Source organism: Megalobrama amblycephala, linkage group LG19, assembly GCF_018812025.1.
Source record: "Megalobrama amblycephala isolate DHTTF-2021 linkage group LG19, ASM1881202v1, whole genome shotgun sequence".
NCBI classification, from domain to species: Eukaryota; Metazoa; Chordata; class Actinopteri; order Cypriniformes; family Xenocyprididae; genus Megalobrama; species Megalobrama amblycephala.
In genome coordinates, this window is record NC_063062.1 from 8,566,246 (window position 1) to 8,587,412 (window position 21,167).

The following is a 21,167-nucleotide window of genomic DNA, read 5'->3' on the forward strand; positions in this document are numbered from 1 at the left end:
CACTGGCCGAGATTAAGCTGTTCTCGGCGGGTACACGAGCACTAAACGGCCTGGTGCTCGCATCTCCGAAAATGTCTAAATAAATTGTAAAATAGGCACTATGATTAAATATGAGTCACGTATTTTAGGTCTAAACAAATACATTTTCACCTAAAAAACTCTTAAAATCAGATTTGAGAACCAGAAAAAACTATAGTATAAACATATATAAATATGAACATATATATATATATATATATATATATATATATATATATATATATATATATATATACATATGAAATTTGAACATTCATTGTTCAATCCAGTCTTAAGAAAAAAAAGAAATAATTAATATTCAGGTTAACAACAGATTATCTATTTTTATTTGTATCGTTTAGTTTTAGTGGTTTGTAACTTTTGGTTTTTATTAACATGTTTATGGGTACAATCCTGTGACCCAGGTGATCTCATCTGACATGAAGGAAGACCACATCTTCCGTCTGACGGGAAGGGGAGCAGATCAAGACCCTAAGGGTGTGTTCAGCATCAACCGACTGACGGGAGAGGTGGCGGTTAGCCGAGCCCTGGATCGAGAGGCCATCGCGTACTACCATGTGAGTGCAATATTAAATCTGTTATCTACTGCGTTCTGGTTCCCCTACTGCATACTGTCAGTGAGTGTGTAGAAGTTCAGTTAAAGAGCTCCACATGAAATCTGCAGGTTTATTTAAGTCATATTAGACTGTTGCACGAATAACCAAACGTCCCTAATCGAAAAGAAAATATGTTTTTGCTTCACTCCATGCATCAAGGCGATTAATGGCTGTAATGACTCGTGTCTCTTCGGAAGCCAGCGAGCGGCTCAGTGAAGGAAAGCCGACTGCTGTACAGGATGTGGGGCTACAGTTTGAGGAGGCAGTTATTCTACACAACGTGTGTGAGATCAATGATGCAGCTGTCAGCTGGCCTGTCAGACTCTCTGCTAATGTGGGTTGCAAGTTTGTGTGTGAGAACACGGTGGTCTGACGGTGACTTACTTTGGTTTATTTGATAGCTTTGTAGAAGATGGAAAAAAAAAAAAACTCTCTTTAAAGACCTCATCGATGAAAATTAGAGTTGTATAGCTTGTAGTCCATGTGTGTTACACTACTGCTCAAAAGTCTGTGTTCAGTACAATTTTTTAAAAAGAAAATTATAGGTGTCATCGAATGAAAAATTGAATTTACCTCGGCATAGATGAATAACAAGAGTTCAGTACATGGAAATGACATACAGTGAGTCTCAAACACCATTGTTTCCTCCTCCTTATGTAAATCTTATTTGTTTAAAAGACCTCTGAAAAACAGGCAAATCTCAACATAACACCGACTGTTATCATTAATATGTACGCCCCCAATATTTGCATATGCCAGCCCATGTTCAAGAATTAGACAAGGGCAGCCAGTATTAACGTCTGGATCTGTGCACAGCTGAATCATCAGACTAGGTAAGCAAGCAAGGACAATAGCGAAAAATGGCAGATGGAGCAATAATAACTGACATGATCCATGATATCATGATATTTTTAGTGATATTTGTAAATTGTCTTTCTAAATGTTTCGTTAGCATGTTGCTAATGTACTGTTAAATGTGGTTAAAGTTACCATCGTTTATTACTGTATTCACAGAGACAAGAGAGCCGTCGCTATTTTCATGCAGGGGAGCGCGAGATTTAAAGGGGCCGTGCACTGAATCGGTGCATATATGATTATGGCTCAAAATAGGCCGTTAAAAAAATTAATTAAAAAAAAAATCTATGGGGTATTTTGAGCTGAAACTTCACAGACACGTTCAGGGGACACCTTAGACTTATATTACATCTTGTTAAAACTGGTTCTAGGGCATCTTTAATACTTTTATTCAAAAAAGGATGCATTAAATTGATCAAACGTGACAGTAAAGACATGTATAATATTACAAAAGGTTTCTATTTTAAATAAATTGTGTTCTTTTGAACTTTTTACTCATTAAATAAATCTGGGGGAGGGGGGAGGGAAATCACGATTTCCACAAAAATATTAAGTAGCACAACCTTTTTCCCCATTGATAAGAAATGTACAAAATCAGCATATTAGACTGATTTCTGAAGGATCATGTGACATTGAAGACTAAAGTAATGAGTGCTGAAAATTCAGCTTTGCCATCACAAGAATAAATTACATTTTAAAATATATTAAATTAGAAAAGTTATTTCAAATCATAATAGTATTTCCCAATATTACCATATTTACTGTATTTTTGACCAAATAAATGCAGCCTTGATGAGCATAAAATAATTAAAAATAATAAATCTTAAAAATGGCAGTATAACTTTGAGACCATTTATATTGTCTTGTAAAAGGTGACTATTTACTTTTAGCCGATTTACACATTGAGAATTTTTTGATGACTCTCACGTTAAGTTTTGTCCAGTCAGGTGCTCTCTAGAATAAATATTTCCCTCCCCCTGCCTATATTGTTATCTGCAACCATAAAATAAGGTCTGCAATACCCAGAAAAAGCAACCTGCAATCCATTTTCTTGTCAGCTGGTGCAGGACTTAAGCTTATTGGCTAGCCCTTCGATAAATCCCACCCTCTTTTTGTTTCAATAGGCAATACATCAATCCATGAAAGACATTTCTTGCTGTCTTTAACTGGAAAAGGTGAGACCTTTCAATATGTAGAGCTTTGCCAAAAGAAAGGACCACCCTGTGGAAACTCCAGATAACAAGATAGACAATACAATTCCTTTGAATTGTTTGCTTGGTTGAGCGAGCTGTTACTTTGATTCAAGAATTCAAGAGCTCTTGTTCTCTTTCTCTTTGTGTCCTCTGTCGTTTGACAGATAAAGGAGGGTTTACCTGGTTTTCTATCCCCCTGTAGAGGAGAACTAAAGCGGCACTGCTTAGTTTGATATCCACCTGTCTGGCTAACAGCTTTAATAAAATAATAGTTGCTCTTCTTCCACCCTCGTTTTGTTGTGCCCCACTGGTATGCTCCGATAAAGTGTTCTTAGCAAGGTTTTTGAAAAATCTCTATCAGCCTGATGCCTTCGGCTTGTCTTTTCAATGAAAAAAGTCTTCTTTTTTTAATAAGAGATCATTCTTTATATTATTGCTTCTTTTGTGGAGCCATGATAGAACACACACTGTTCTTGCTTAGGGCACTACAAACTTTAAGTCGGGGTGTGCTTGGGCCCAAAAGTTCTGTGAGGAAAGGTGTCAGATTTCAAATCACTTACTTGTGGGGGTCCTCCACCTGCTGAGGAATGTGCTTGAGATGGAAGGGAATGCTTACAGATTTTAGGAAGCAACTGATTAAAAGTAGTGACTCTTAAGTTTTCAGCTGTTTTCAAAGTAGTGTAGTGCTTGTGGTAGTCATGAATTGAGAAATGAACTTTTCCTTGAGCTTTTGATATATAAGAGGTCATCGTACTATAAAAATATCCTGTAAGTTTCAGAATTGAAAACTTCCTTGTTAGTCCAATAAAAGCTTTTATTGACACCAGGCCCAGCGAACGACTGATCCTGGAATGTGCCAATCTATTACATAGATAGGTGAAACGCTGCCTCTGCAGAAGAAATGAATGCCCACTTCATCATTGCAGCGTTAGCCCCGCCCACTGGCGTGTTAGTGAGATGAGGAGGAGAGAAGAGCGATACAGGACAAAAATAACATTACCTTTTAAAGGATCCTAATGCTAGATATATGGTTATTTATTTTCACCAATGTGAATGTCTCAGTTAAGCTTTATTTATTTGTATTCGCGATTTCACTGTGGATTCTTTGGTAAATCAATCGCATTTCAGTGCAGGCTTTGCAAACAAACTTTTATGATATGGACTAGACAGTAATGCAACAACATGTAATTAACTGTGTTTATGTCTGATCTGATATGTAATAATTCATGTACAGTCAGATGTTCTCTGTTCATGTGTCAGTGAATCAAACCAGTGACTAAACGGTCAACTTCACGTTGTTTCTCTTAGTAGGATAAAATAATCTGTTTAAACGGTGATTAAATTATATAAAGACAGCTATCAAAGAACGCTCCCTTTGCAATCGCTGGAGCTGTCAATCAAACAGCGTGCACTGGAGCTGTCAATCAAACAGCGCAAGTTTATCAGTGACTGAGATCTGTACACGCTCCAAAACTCCCCTTTTATTCAACGAATCTCTTAGTTCCAATGCGTTTGCACTGTTAGTTACGATGAAAGCATTCATTAGTGTACAGAAATTGAGTTGCAATGACGAGATCACTGCTTTCATGCACTCAGCAACATATCTGTGATTGTCTACAATCTTCATCACTGCAATCATTCATGCCACGATCTAAATATAATGCCATAGATCTAAATGTATTGCAACACTTTTCACGATTAGTTAACCTTGAAAGCTGTAATAGTAAAAATGAGCTTAAAGTTTTCGAAAGAGTAGAAATGGAAAGATGTTAGCTAATCACAGCAGTGGGTAAAAACAGAGCGTTCAAATAGTAGAACTAAAATCAGTGTAGGAAAAATGCCTTTTATTTCTAAATGATGACAATTTTTTTTATGTAAAAGGCATACTAACATTATAAGTGCACCCCAAGAAACATTATAAAACAAGCCAGTTCATGACCCCTTTAAATCATACATTGTCATGGGAAACTACCTTTTTTCCAAACATTAGCTTGACTGTGGTTTAACAGCTTTAAGCTACAGTTCTAATGATGCTGCCCCAATATTGTGGAGAGCTTTCTATTTTATATACCACTTTGGTTTAGGCCTGGTGGTCATGGCAGAGCGGTTGTGTGCTCTGAAGAGGAGGGTAATCTCAGGTACGCAGACCCCAGTTGGGATCAAAGCCCTCACTCGGCAGAGCACTTGACATTTACATCTCCTTATCGCCCTTTCTCTCACATCCACGCCACCCGCGATCTCAAAAGCATGCGATGAGCGCATACACATCAAAGCTTGACATTTTACAGCACTAATGCTCACATACTCCTATCTTGATGAAGGAATGATTCTAACCGCAGCTGTTTTTACATCTGTTGGCTGTCTTTGTGATAATGTTAACTCTTACTGTTAGTGATTGACCAAAATTAATTTTTTACATAAACATCGAAACTGAAATTAAAGTTTTCATTTAGCTATAATTTTTGGTCATGTTAAAGTGCCTCCACACTGTTGGCATGTACGATAAAACAGCCAAAACCCATCATCGGAGGAGCACTAATTAGACGTCACTGATTTGACCTTCTAAAACTATTTTGTCTATTTTTTTTAAACTATTTTACTTTATTTTGTTTTTTGTTTTGTTTTGTTTTGTTTCCAGCCAATCATCCAGTCAGAGCCAGTTGTGTTCAGTCTGCGATTACAGTCGGTGTTCATATTCCATGTGTAAGTATTTAAATCGGCTTCAGTCGCAGGAAAAAATCGCTGTATGTTGAGCACAGTCTTAGAATGTTTTAGCTAGTCGTTAAATGTGTGCGCGGCTTTAGGGTCCATTCACACTGTATATGATTTTGCATCCCACGGCACTGAGTTTCCATTATTTTTCTTTGTAAACATAGACTAGATCAGGGGTACTCAGGTTCAGAGGCCAAGAGGGCCACATAAACCACATAAATGCGAAGGACCACAAATTACAACTTGCATCATAAGACTTTATTTAAAGGTGCCCAAGAATGCTTTTTCACAAGATGTAATATAAGTCTAAGGTGTCCCCCTGAATGTGTCTGTGAAGTTTCAGCTCAAAATACCCCATAGATTTTTTTAAATTAATTTTTTTAACTGCCTATTTTGGGGCATCATTAACTATGCACTGATGTTTTCAGCGCGCCGCCCCTTTAATTCGCGGGCTCCCTGCCACACGAGCTCTCGATTATATTACAGCACATTTACAAAGTTCACACAGCTAATATAACCCTCAAATGGATCTTTACAAGATGTTCGTTATGCATGCTGTATGCATGCTTCGAATTATGTGAGTAAAGTATTTATTTTGATGTTTATATTTGATTCTCTATGAGTTTGAGGCTGTGCTCCGTGGCTAACGGCTAATGCTACACTTTTGGAGAGATTTATAAAGAATGAAGTTGTGTTTATGAATTATACAGACTGCAAATGTTTAAAAATGAAAATAGCGATGGCTCTTGTCTCCGTGAATTCAGTAAGAAACGATGGTAACTTTAACCACATTTAACAGTACATTAGCAACATGCTAACGAAACATTTAGAAAGACAATTCACAAATATCAGTAAAAATATCATGCTATCATGGATTATGTCAGTTATTATTGCTCCATCTGCCATTTTTCGCTGTTGTTCTTGCTTACCTAGTCTGATGATTCGGCTGTGTGCAGCTCAGACGTTTACTGGCTGCCCTTGTCTAATGCCTTTCATAATGTTGGGAACATGGGCTGGCATATGCAAATATTGGGGCGTACACCCCGACTGTTACGTAACAGTCGGTGTTATGTTGAGATCCGTGTTTTTTTTCCGGAAGTCTTTTAAACAAATGAGATTTACATAAGAAAGAGAAAGCAATGGAGTTTGAAACTCAATGTATGTTTTTTCCATGTACTGAACTCTTGTTATTCAACTATGCCAAGGTAAATTCAAATTTTGAATCTAGGGCACCTTTAAGGCCCTGTTTACCTGGTATTAAGATCTGTTTTGGTCGATAGGATCACAAGTGGACAACGCTAAATACAGGTGTAAACAGGGTGTAAAACTCTTTTTTTGCTTGTCCACTTTCAACCACTTCCAGAGGTAGTCAAAAACACATTCGACCGGATTGCTTTAGTAGTGTAAACTCTTATGTGTTCAAATGCATTCGAACAGCCACAAAAGACCACCTACTCTCCGCCTACTGACCTAATGCATACATTTTATGGGAAGCATGCTAGCCAGATGGGAGTTAAACTTTGTCGGCTGAAGATCCAAGTTTGGTTTGAAGACGCACAAGCACAATATTCTCTCACCATTCCTGATTTCTAACACACACTCAGAGTGTTCGGCATGGTTTTTCTCGTTGTCACCGGCCACGTTCATATGTAAATTCCGCAAACTTATTTTTTCCATTAGATTGAAAGATCTGAAAAAGCCCATACATTTACTTGTCCATAGACCCTCCCCTCGATGAAAATCAGGACAAAAGTGGTTGAAAGTGGACAAAAGAGCCATATTAAAACACCAGGTGTAAATGAGTATGTGTCTCCCTCGTCTACTTGTTTACTAGGTGTAAACAGGTCCTAAGACAGAATTTGTAGTTTTACTAAGTATTTACAAATCGTCCCCTTGAAATTAAGGTTCTATCTGCGTTCTGAGCAGTTTTGAGATATTGAGCTTCAAAGTTTTTGCGTTCCATATTGCAAAAACTATATTGGGAACAAGTTTCTTTCAAACATGAAAATGACAGGGACCCTAAATGTATTCTAAATATACAATATCAAAATCCTCTCAAATACAGGTGCTGGTCATATAATTAGAATAGCGTGAAAAAGTTAATTTTTTTATTGTAAATTATTTTTAAAAATGAAACTTTCATATATTCTAGATTCCCTACATGTAAAGTAAAACATTTCAAAAGTTTTTTTTTTTTTTTTTTTTTTAATTTTGATGATTAGAGCATACAGCTCATGAAAGTCCAAAATCCAGTATCTCAAAATATTAGAATATTTCCTAAGATCAATCAAAAAATGGATTTTCAAAACAGAAAAGTTCAAGTTCTTTAAAGTATGTTCATTTGTACACTCAATACTTGGTCGGCAGCACATATTACAGCAAATAACTTGCTCCTAGCACAAATTACAGCATCAGTGAAGTGTGGCATGGAAGTGATCAGCCTGTGGCACTGCTGAGGCACTATTGAGCCTTCAGATCATCTGCATATTGTTGGATCGACTGTTTCTCATCTTTCTCTTGAAAATATCCCATAGATTCAGGGGTCAGGCATGTTGGCTGGCCAATAAAGCACAGTAATATCATGGTCAGCAAACCACTTGGAAGTGGTTTTTGCACTGTGGGCAGGTGCTAAAGTCCTGCTGGAAAAGGAAATCAGCATCTCCATAAAGCTTGTCAGCAGATGGAAGCATAAAGTGCTCCAAAATCTCCTGGAAGATGGCTGCTTTGACTTTGCAATTGATAAAACACAATGGACCAACACCAGCAGATGTCATGGCCCCCCAAATCATTACTAACTTCAGAAACTTCACACTAGACTTCAAGCAGCTTGGATTCTGTGCCTCTCCTGTCTTCCTTTAGACTCTGGGACCATGATTTCGACATGAAATGCAAAATTTACTTTTATCTGAAAAGAGGACTTTCGACCACTGTTCACTGTCCAGTTCTTTTTCTCATTAGCCCAGGTAAGAAGCTTCTGACATTGTTTCTGTTCCAGAAGTGGCTTGGTAGTCCTTTTCCTGAAGATGTCTGAGTGTGGTGACTCTTGATGCGCTGACTCCGGCTTCATTTGACTCATTGTGAAGCTCTCCCAAGTGTTTGAATCGGCTTTACTTGACAGTATTCTCAAGCTTGTGGTCATCCCTGTTGCTTGTGCACCTTTGCCTACCCAATTTCTTCCTTCTAGTCAACTTTGCATTCAATATGCTTTGATACATCACTCTGTAAACAGCCACCACATTCAGTAATGACCATCTGTGACTTACTCTCTTTGTGGAGGGTGCAAATAAAGCAATAATTTTCAAGAAACACAAACAGTTTGCTTATAATTTGTTTTAAAACATAAAATCAGTGTTATAACAATGTGTTGACATGCATGAGAAAGTTAAATTTAATGTTTTTTATGACATTTATTTCATATTCTAAATGAATATTTTTTTCCTGTTCAAGTTAAGCGTAAAAGGCAGTGCTAAATCTTTTGTCCAGTGCAGGTAGGAATATGATGGGTAATTTAACACATCATTGCAGGAACCATTTAAGTTTCCTCTTGTTTAGACAGAAAGCAGCTACTGTAATACATCTGAGCAGGACTTTATTCCACAGAAAGTGGGAGATGTAAAATGGCTTTCTCTCTAGACAGCAGTATGGCTGAAATAACATGCTAATGTTTATTGTTGTAATCAAGACCCCATCAATTAAATGGTTGACTATTTGACCTTTAAGGCTTAATATTGTAAAATTTCAAGACATTTTAAGACTAAAAAACAGACAATGCTTCAGCAAAGGTGTTTAACAAACATTGAAAAATGTTTCACCCTGTAATTTGGGCTGCTGTCATTGAAAAGATCATAAATAAAATAGTCGATCATGAGGTTTCTAATAAACATCGCGTTGTGTGAAATTATTTAGTCAAAGAACACTAGTCCTTTAGATGTCACATCTTTTGCAGCGTCTTGTGCATGACATGCAGTATTCAAGTTAAAAGGAAAAAAAGCGACCTTGGTTCCACTGACCTGCGTATTGTGTTTTAACAACAAAAACGCATTCTGTGTGAATGGCCCCTTGCTTTATATTTCACGTTTCTTGCCTGTGTTGGTCTTTTGCTAGCTTATTACTCCGTTGTCATTTTCCCACTTCCTTTCTTGGCATTCCAATAAAGGTATTGGGAACGAGTCACATTAGATTAACGGGCATTTCAGAATTGTAATAATTCACTAGCTCACCTGCTATGGCTGAGAGCCTTGGAGCCCCTGACCTCAAATGGCATGTTGTTCTCCATCTAATCACACATATGGGCCAGTTCCCTCTCGCCTCAACCACCTCACTCACACATATGTAGTGCAACACCTCCGTGCCGCAACACTTCACTTAATTCCCATGCCACACTGGTGGGAATAACCGCATTTTCCAGCTGATCCCTCTGCAGCACATCAGGAGTAATTACACCACAGCTAATTCCAGCCAATCTCACACTAGGAGTAATCACAGGCGTGCGGGAGCCAGAGCGGCCCAGTGCAGCGCATATGGGGAGGGGAGATCCAGGCCAGAGACTGTTTTCGCAGGCGGTGGCGCATCACTGCTGTGTATCTTAGGCATCGGGTCCCCAGAAATCAACTCGCAGCAGTTCCTGGCAGCAACTTTTTACTCTCTGCTGTTTATTTCTTTTCCCCATTGGCATGAGTATGTGCATTAGTTGCCTTATAAGCCATGTGAACAAATAGCATTTTTACTTTTCTAAAACAAAAAATAGATTTTATATTTTAATTTTCCAAAGCAAATAGGAGCCAAAACTAGCACACTGTGATGTGGTTTTTGGTTGACAAGGAGTTGCAGTGGAGTCGCTAAATGTTTTAGCGTGTCATTGTGTGGTTGATAGTTTGTTGTTGGTGGCTGTTATGGTGTTACAGTGAGGTTGTTAATATTTTTAGCATGTTGATAAGTGGTTGCAAGGGTATTTTGGGTGGTTGCCGAGTAGAGCAGCTGTTTCTAAGTAGAGTGCATTAGGCCGTGTGTCCACCAAAATGTTTTTTTCTGAGGCTAGCGTATTTTTCCAATTGTTTTCAATGGATGCACCACGTTTTTGAAAAGGCCATGAACGTAACTAAGCGCTGAGCGTCTATTTCACACTAAAGCCCTAGGCATTTTTTACCAGATGCTGAAAGTTGAAGAATGCTCAACTTTGGGTAAAACGCTGTCACTTTGTACCCAGCTGATCAATCAGTGGAGGAAGGGCGGGACAAATACAAAACCGACCAACCACCACATTCTGCTTGTGCAACAAAACACGAGCCAGAGCAAATATCTTACATTGTATCAACATTTTTATTTAGAAACAGTACAGAAACAAATTACCTGTGAATTGAGATACTAGTAACACTTCCGCGGATATTCCGTATCTTAGCAAGCAAAAACAACAACAACAACAACAAACGCTGCACTGCCAAAGCGCTCTCAAGCGCTCATAGCTAGGCGTTTTTGGCAGAGCCCCTAGCATTTTCAACTGGCTAAAAATGCTTTGGTGGACACATAGCATTAGCGCCCACCCCCTTTCTAGCAGCTCTGGTTCCAGAAGTAATTTTCATTCAATTTTCCCATAGGGATTTTAAAGAATTCTTCATTAAAGGTTGGGACACACCAAGCCGTCAAGTGCAGCTTTTTGGTCCAGACGCAGCCAACGCGAGGCGACTACACCGTCAGTTTTCACCGCCACTAGTTCTTTGAAGTCGGCTTGGTGTGTCCCAGGCTTAAAGAGTTATAAGCCATGAACCAAGACAATCAGCTACAAGGTGAATCACAACACTATAAACTTTGATTTGAAGCAAAAAGTTACAAAAATACAAAGGTACAAGACTGTGTACTTAACAGCTTCAGTGATAGAAAGAACTACAATCCCATGAAGCACTGCGGACAGCATAATTGAATTAAAAACGATGGAGAAATATAAAACTACTCATTGTTGATTATATATCTAAAAACAAAATATATATATATATATATATATATATATATATATATATATATATAATATATACAAACATTTAAGTATTTTGAGAACATAAAGAGATCTATTTGATTGCGTCATCATTTGCAGTGCCTCATGGGAGTGGGCGGGGCTAATAAGATATTTTGGCACGTGTTGCTTTTTTCAACAAAAAATCTGCTGTTACTTAATTATTTTAAAAAAATAAGCTGAAATAAAGTGGACTGATGTCTTAAGCAGAAACAAATACGGTACCATCGATTAACAACCTCATAGCTCACAGTAGGGCTGTCTTAAAAGGTTTATAAGTTATCGTTCAAAATCAGTTTCCCTATGGAGAAAATGAATAGAGTTTTTACTTAAGGAACCTGACTGTTGCACTTTGTTGTTTTGAGTGTTTTAGTATGTTGCTATGTGGTTGCTATAGGGGTGTTGTTGGTGCTTGCTAAGTTGTTGCATTAGGGTTGTTAAAGTTTTTTTTTTTTTTTTTTTTTGCATGCTATTAAGTGGTTGCTAGGGTGTTTTGGGTGGTTGCAGACGTGTTGCAGGTGTTTTGATTGTTTTAGCATGTTTCTATACGGTTGATAGGGTGCAACTTTTGGGTTGTTATGGTTTTTAGCATGTTTCTAGCTGGTTGCTAGAGTGTTTGGGTAGTTGCCAATGTGCTGTATTGCTCCTTTCTAAAGCATATTGAGTGTTTTAGCATGTTGCTATGCATTTGCTAGAATGTTTTAGGTGGTTGCTAAGGTGTTGCAGTGGGGTTGTTGGTGGTTGCTGTGGTTTTCTAGTTGTCTCTTTGACATTGGTTCCTAAAAAGAAATGATCGTGGAGAAGGACTTAAAAGAGAACAAATTATAAGAGGCTGATGAATAGAGACCAGTTATTTATTCTCACATTACAGCAATCTTCTGAAACTGTTTAATTCCCTCTGTTTAAATTTATATCCCACAGATCCAACTTGTTGGGAATAGGCACACATAGGCACCAAGAGGCAGGCAGATACACACTCTCACACACCACATGAATATACAGAGTCCCACTGACTCTCATTCACACATACATGCAAACACAGAAGTGCCCACACAGTGTATCACACATGTGTACACACACACACACACTAGCACACGCAAATCCCCCGAGCGATTCTTTCGTATTTAGGAAGCGTAGCATTTCCCCAGACCGACTAACTAACCATGCAATTGACATCTTAGAAGCTCTTTCTCTCTGCGAGCACCACAAAGTGACTCCTTAATTACGTTCCTCTCTGTGGCGTTCATGGCCAGACTGCTGCAAAACACAAGGCCATGATAAAGGCTCTATTATTGGACCGGAATCAGGCTTCCGTGTCATGCCTTGTTAATATCCTCAGAGTCTTCTTACCGCAGGGAAATCGCACTGTAAAATGTTGAGCATGAAGGACCTCTGATGAAGGACTGAAAGTTGTGATCGCTGCATGAACTGATTCTAGAGCAGCTTCTAAACAGAAAGATTAAAAGGTCATGATTCTGTTTTACAACAAGACGACAGATCAGACAAGTGAGAATAATAATAATTAGAAATATTGTAGTTTAAGCTGTGGTTTAGTATAATCAAGCACAAATACTCTAGATATGGTATCGGCCTGCAGGCATGTATTAAGAGGACCTGTGTATTATATATATATATATATATATATATATATACATACACACACACACACACATAGTATATATCATTTAAATAATATATAAAATATTATGTATATATATATATTTTTTTATGTATAATATATAAAATGTATATATATATATATATATATATATATATATATATATATATATATATATATATATATATGTATATATATATATGTGTATATATATATATATATATATATATATATATATATATATATATATATATATATATTCATTTAAATATTAAATATTAAATATTAAAATATTACAAATATTTAATAAAATTTGAATATGTTAATAATTCAGTTAATAAGTTATTATTATTATTGGTTGTATTATATGGAAAACATTGCATCCATTTTACAGAAAAGGGCAGATAAGACAATATTAAAGATCACTTTTTGTGTTCCACAGAAATCAGTTGTGTTTTTGAGTGACATAAGGGTGATTAGATTCTTATTCATTTAAAGAACATGCTGCTCATCTCTGTACATAACTCTACTCTCAGAAACCATTCCTCATTGTCAGTCACATGAATAAAACAGCAAACCACCTAGTCAGGGAAAGAAATAGAAAGCGAAAAGATGAAGCCACCCATGCATTAATACAGAACATATGGATGATGTTTTTTCCTGTGTAGCTGCAGCCAAATGACAGTGCCGCTCCACTGCCTGCAGAAGAGTCACATGATGATGTGTCGAGGGGTATTTTGGTACCTTGTCTCAGGTAGACAGACTCTGTGCTCGCCCACAGCAGGTTGGCACTGAAATATCATGATGGGATGATCGTCTTTCACAGATAACTTCCACTGTAGGGCTGGAACAAGACCTGTGTGTCCAACAGCTGTTTGTTTGCCATGGACCTGACACACACCCTGATCCGCGGGGCACTGACATGCTGCGTTTGATGGCGGGGGAACGGTGGCATCTGTGCGTGTGTGTTTTTCCTGTGCGTTTATTTGTGTGTGGGTGCGTGCCATCTGTCCACTGAGGTAATTGCTGGTATTTATATGGTCTTAATTGTATATTGAGCACTGTGTGCTTTCAAAGCTAGTTTAAATTGAACTGTTTTAAGAGATATTAGATGCTAAACACGAGAGATCTGTGCACGGCAACCAATCAGCTAACCATCTGTGTCGGCTTGTAGTGTTTTATATGCTTTTTGAACTTATTGCTTCCCACATCCGTCACTAAAAGGACCGTTTGTCCTCTATCACATCGCAAAAACTGTCCTTTTGAGTGCAAAACCCGGACTATTAGGTTAGCTTGAAGTGGCCTGAGGTAATATCCCATTGTAACATCAATTAGAGTTCTCATTATGTGTGGCCTTACACTAATTACTGCAATTATTTCCTGCTAACAGTTATGATCCCTGTAGTGGTGTACGCTGAGATGGCCTCTCATTTTAAGCATTTGGGAAATGGCACTTTTGGTCCACCATGGCTTACTGTTTCCCCCTGCTGGGGTTCATCCATTGGGGACATCCAGACACTTCCTTGCGCATTACAGTAATGACCTTCACGTTTTTCACAACTGTGAGACCGGCTGCTTCTCTGTTTTCAGACTGTACTTGTGATACCTAAAACCAGGCCAGTGGTTGCATTTAATGGCACCCGCTGGTATTGCTGTCTAATCAGCCCCCTCCGTACCTCACCAGTCACGGCTGCGGAAATGAAACATTAAACATTTAATGGGAGATTAAAACCTCCATTAGTCTGAAGAGTGCTAAAATGCTGGGGGAAAGTGGTCAGGTTTCCAGATTTTACCGTGTCCTAGTTTATCATGTGAAGGTCAGAGCCAATCAACGTGTGTCAGCAAATAACGATAAGAAGTGAAGCCAGCGCTGCATAGATTTGGTGATAGCTGAAGGCTGAATGTTTTTTTTTTTTTTTTTTTTAATTTTTAGTGCTTGCATACAGATATTGATATTCCTGAAATTTTGATCTGAGCTGTCCCTCATTAGATTGTACATCCATCCATCCACACTGCATCCATCCATTCATCCATCCATCCACCCATGCATCCATGCATCCATCCATCCATCCATCCATCCAGTATTGATATTCCTGAAATTTTGATCTGAGCTGCCCCTCATCAGACTATCCATCCGTCCATCCGTCCATCCATCCATCCATCCATCCATCCATCCATCCATCCATCCATCCATCCATCCATCCAGTATTGATATTCCTGACATTTTGATCTGAGCTGTCCCTCATCAGACTATCCATCCATCCGTCCATCCATCCATCCATCCATCCATCCAGTATTGATATCCATCCATCCATCCATCCATCCATCCATCCAGTATTGATATTCCTGAAATTTTGATCTGAGCTGTCCCTCATCAGACTGTCCATCCATCCATCCATCCATCCATCCATCCATCCATCCATCCATCCATGCATCCATCCATCCATCCATCCATCCATCCACCCATGCATCCATCCACCCATGCATCCATCCATCCATCCATACATCCATCCATCCACCCATGCATCCATCCACCCATGCATCCATCCATCCATCCATCCATCCATCCATCCATCCATCCATCCATCCATCCAGTATTGATATTCCTGAAATTTTGATCTGAGCTGTCCCCATCACTGTCCATCCATCCATCCATCCATCCATCCATCCATCCATCCATCATCCAGTATTGATATTCCTGAAATTTTGATCTGAGCTGTTCCTCATCAGACTGTCCATCCATCCATCCATCCATCCATCCATCCATCCATCCATCCATCCAGTATTGTTTTCCTGAAATTTTGATCTGAGCTGTCCCTCATCAGACTGTCCATCCATCCATCCATCCATCCATCCATCCATCCATCCATCCAGTATTGATATTCCTGAAATTTTGATCTGAGCTGTCCCTCATCATACTATCCATCCATCTATCCATCCATCCATCCATCCATCCATCCATCCATCCAGATCTTCTATTTCGCAGATCTAAATATTTTCCCAGAGCTTTTGTATTTTTGTTTTATTATAAACTATAATACTTTTTAAGAAATTTAAGATTAAATCCCCCTTTCACTTAAATTGCTGGATTTTAACAGACAATGACGTTATCATAATATATGCATACTGAAAAAGACTTTGTCTCCCTTCTTTCTTCCATTTGCTCACCAGATTGTAATTGGGTTTGTCTTTCTTGCATAGTATAATAGTTGCCTTTACAGAGTGTCTAGGTTTTGATAATTGTGAACTGACTGAAAACAGTGTCATGACAACAGCAAAGCAGCTCTGATTCAGAATTTCATTTAAGCTGAACCAAAGCCTAAAACCCCAGTTTAGCTAAATCTTTAACACTATTAATTTGCTGTCTGGCAAGCACTGATACTTTCAAAAAATGCAAATCTAGTTGAACATCCCTGAAAAGAATATGTTGTGTGTTTAGATACTGATGTGCCGGTGTTCTAGGGCTGCACAATTAATCGAATTTCTAATCGCGATTACGATTACGGATGCCACGATTTCGTAATCGTTCAAAAGCGCGATTACAAGGAAAAATATCCACTAGATTATTCTGCATGTTTAAGAGGACTGTTTAGAGCATGTCACGTTGTGAAAGGTGAATATCACGACTACTTCAGAGTGTAAAAGGTCTAAAAGCCAGCACAAAAGGAGCTACCAGTGACTTAGGTGTACGCTGATATGTCGGACGCACACGAAACACCAGGTGGAAAAAAGCGAAACACCAGGACCCGCCATTTTCAAAAAGACGTGTACACAGCCTAGTGCTGTCAAAAATATCTATATTCCTATATATGCATCTATACTGAAATATCAGAAAGGATACCAATACTCCTTTCTGGAGTATCGATACACCGATACCAGCTGCGCGTTCTTGTTGAGTTGAGACGCACGCGCTCTTCTCATTCAATCGTCTCATGCTCTCCAGTTTAATAGTGTTGTTGTGACCGGGTGTAAATTTCGGCGCGGGATTGCGCATAATTATATTAATTTCCGCAGAGTTCGCGCTCACGCGAAGCGCAGACACATAATAAAGCCGCCTTTGACATACAAGCGCCAAAATAAGCTCTTTTTCGCGGATAATTAATGGTCAAATACACTCAGAAACAATGAGTATTAATGTAAAACAGTTCAGGAAGAATGTGTCTGTCAAATCTCAAAGGGACAGTAGCCGAATAAACATGCCGCTCTCTATGTTGTTAATGTTCATCAAACAAACAAAAAAAAAAAAAATCACTTACTGCTCTTGACTGATTAACTTCTGTAAGTTTAATTGATTCATTTTTACAATGAAGATTATCCATTGTTACTTTACATTTGATTACTTTGTTTCTTTATTCAGTTTCTTACCTGATCACTACTGTTAGACCTACCTGAAAAAAAGAAAGCTGTCTATTTAATTTCTATCTTTATTCTATTGTATTTATTTGTGCTGTTGTTAGTAATTTGTTCATTTTTATTTTATTTTATTACTGTTTACTTGAAAATCAAAGTACCATTTGAAATCAAGCAGACCAAGTAAAAAAATATTATTGCTTTAAACAATAGTATAAAGCTATTCAAAACATCATTCAATGTAAATTGTAATAATCGTAATTAATAATCGCAATTACAGTTTAAAGGGAATAATCGACAATTATGATTTTTGTCATAATCGTGCAGCCCTACGGTGTTCCAGAATGTTTCTTAACTAGGTTAACTAGCACTAGCATCAGACCATGCTAATCGATCTGCCCTACCAGCTGAAATCCATATGGCTAGACCAGCACCTAACCAGCTTTTTCAGCCAAATAACAGTCATTCCTTCTTCAGTGTGCCTTTTAAAAACAATGATCAAGCCTGTGTTTTCCCAACCAGTAACATACACGTGATCCCAATCAACCAGCCAATCAGATCCAATAATCCTTGAATGTTACATTATTATGTAAGTGAGGTTTTGTTCAGAGAGATGCTTCATGAAGTGCGATGTGTCAGTGCTTAGTTGGAAGTAGCACTGGAGGCCTTCTCAGGTCTGGCCAGTGGTTGAAGGCTTTATCTCAGTGGCTTAACTATGATGGATTCCTGCAAGGTCACTCTGTAAATTGGCATAATAACCACAGTGCTTGTGAGGATAAAATCGATACAGACTGAAATGCTGTGCGTACTCAGCATGTGTTTACGAAAATCTGTCTAAGCAGAGAAACACTGTTGACTTGCTGTAGTTGTGTGTAATGTCTGATGAGTTTAACTGAAGCTGAGGAACAAATTGTTGTCCGTTTCAGAGATATTTTTTTAATAATAATGTATTTTTAGCTTGTATTTAATGCTTTTTAAAATTCAATATGTCATCATGCCTTTATCTACATACAGTAATCACTTGAAATTCTATCAATTTTGAAAAAAGTTTCCATTAACTTGTAGTAATACTGTCATTCTGTGGAGCAGGGAAACCAACATTAGTCATTTTTGAGCTTAGTTTTGTGACCTTAAGTAAAGCACGAGGTAATTTCAGATGACTTTGCTCACAATTAGTGTACGTTACTTTAGAGATAGAATGGCTTTTAAATGATGTTTAATGGACTTGAACAAAAGTTTAAGAATTAATGCATCTGTGTGTGAGAGAGCAAAATGTGTTTTGATGACACATTTAAGTTAGAACAATTTAAAAGAAGTGAAAGCTATTATTGTCATCTTACAACAGCTGTGCAGAAGCACTTTGCATTGGAAAAAGTTTAAAGATGAAATACATTTCAGAAATGTAAAAAATGCTGGAAAAGAAAAGAAACTTGAACAAATATTTTCTCAAGAAGAAAAAAAGTAATTTGACTCAAATCAGCAGGAAAAAGGAAACAGATTCTGAGGATTAAAGGGAAACAACATAAATAAGAGAAACTTTTTTTTTTTTTAACTTCTGATCAATTTAAGGCATCCTAGCTGAATAAGTTTAAAAACAAAACAAAACAAAAACAAAAAAAAAACAGTAGAGTACTGTGTATGCGTGTGTGCCCTTTTATTAAAGGATTAGTTAACTTTCAAATGAAAATTAGCCCAAGCTTTACTCACCCTCAATCCATTTTAGGTGTATATGACTTTCGTCTTTCTGATGAACACAATTTGAGAAATATTAATAAATATCCTGACGCATCTGAGCTTTATAATGGCAGTGAACGGAACCAATACGTATGAGCTGAAGAAAGTGTCTCCATCCACATCCATCCATCATAAACATACTCCACACCGCTCCGGGTGGTTAATAAAGACCTTCTAAAGCAAATCGATGCATTTGTGTAAAAAAAAAAAAAAAAAAAAAAAATCCAGACCACCTTCATGTCATGTCAGTTATACTTTTTCCCGTAAGTTGAATAGGAAAGGCGTAGGATGTAGCATAAGCTTGTGAACTGAAAGAGTTTTCCAATTTCTTTGTACGTTGAATATGGAAGGCAGTCTGGCGAAAGCTAGATATTTTACTTCATAACTTGTTTAAATATAGATATTTTTTTACACAAATGCATCGCTTCGCTTCAGAAGGCCTTTATTTACCCCCGAAGCACACGTTTATAATGGATGGAGGCACTTTCTTCAGCTCATACGTATTGGTTCCGTTCATTGGCATTATAAAGCTCGGATGCGTCAGGATATTTATTAATATTTCTCAGATTATGTTCATCAGAAAGAAGAAAGTCATATACACCTAGGATGGCTTGAGGGTGAGTAAATCTTGGGAAAATTTTCATTTGAATGTGAACTAATCCTTTAAGTAGCTCCACTTCATGGGTTTGTATTGCGATAATATCAGGAGAATATTGCGTTATCCCTACTGTATATATGAAACATGTGAGTTGAATATAAACAGAATTGTGCTCCTTTTTACCTTTGTATCCAGCTTGTGCCCGTATGTGTTATGTTTAATGCAAATCTGATGGCGTCAATAGATTTCTACAACCACTAATTACCTGTAAAGCAATTAAAACAATGAATTCCTGTCTTAAATGCTTTGCACTGTTTGGAAGGAAAGAAAATCTGTTGCTGACCTGCACTCTTTCCATAGCATTAAAGGATTAGTTCACTTTAAAATGAAAATTACCGAAAGCTTTACTCACCCTCAAGCCATCCTAGGTATATATGACTTATATATGACTATATATGACGCATCCAAGCTTTATAATGGCAGTGAACGGGACCAACGAATCTGAAGCTCAAGAAAGTGCATCCATCCATCATAAATGTATTCAAACACCATTCCGGCGGGGCTAATAAAAGCCTTCTGAAGTGAAACGATGCGTTTGTGTATGAAAAATATCCAAATATCCATAGTTATAAAGTAAAATATCTAGCTTCCGCCAGACCGCCTTCCGTATTCAACTTAACGAAGAAAGTGTAAAACTCTGTCAGTTCAAAACGCTAACGTCCTACGCCTTCCCTGTTCAGCTTACTAAAAAAAAGTGTAACTGACGTGATATTAGTTAGGCTTTTTTCGTAAGTTGAATATGGAAGGCAGTCTGGATGGAAGCTAGATATTTTACTTGTACTTTCTTGGGCTTCATACTCGTTGGTCCCATTCACTGCCATTATAAAGCTACAATGCGTCATTATATGTATTAATATAACTCCGATTGTGTTCATCAGAAAGTCATATACACCTAGGATGGCTTGAGGGTGAGTAAACCTCGGGGTAATTTTCATTTGAAAGTGAACTAATCCTTTAAGTTACAAGATCCATTATCTCTGGCCTAAATACATCATCATTTTGTCAAATGATGATGGAACCTCTCTTGAAACTAGTGGATCATCATGTCACTTAGAAGGTTCTTGGGGAAGTGATGATTTGATGAGTAAGAAAAAAGATGAATAGAGAGGAGAGAAGGGATAAGTGTCTCTAGACAGCTCTTCTGTAGATGCTAGATCTTAAGATGTCTCTCCACTGGTAGAGCCACACGTTTCAAGTATCTCTCTGGAGACTCACGTCTCAACACACACACACACACACACACACACACACACACGCACGCATGCACACACCTGGTGAAGAGGGTCTCGTGGGAGCCCATCTGGGCTGACAACAGAACACACACACACACACCACATGATAACTTTTTATAAAATTATAATTGGAAATGTCTAAAATGTGCTGCTTCCACACATTTTAGATTAGG

At 37.9% G+C, this 21,167-nt stretch overlaps 1 protein-coding gene across 3 annotated transcripts in view; it reads left to right on the forward strand.

The window, feature by feature from the left end:
- cdh13 (cadherin 13, H-cadherin (heart)) overlaps positions 1–21,167 on the forward strand; it is a 421,886-nt gene that overhangs the window by 190,573 nt on the left and 210,146 nt on the right. For all 3 annotated transcript variants that reach the window (XM_048168174.1, XM_048168172.1, XM_048168175.1), the window contains one exon: positions 444–596. In XM_048168174.1, coding sequence (XP_048024131.1) covers positions 444–596 — 153 coding nt within the window. The remainder of the gene's footprint in view (positions 1–443; positions 597–21,167) is intronic.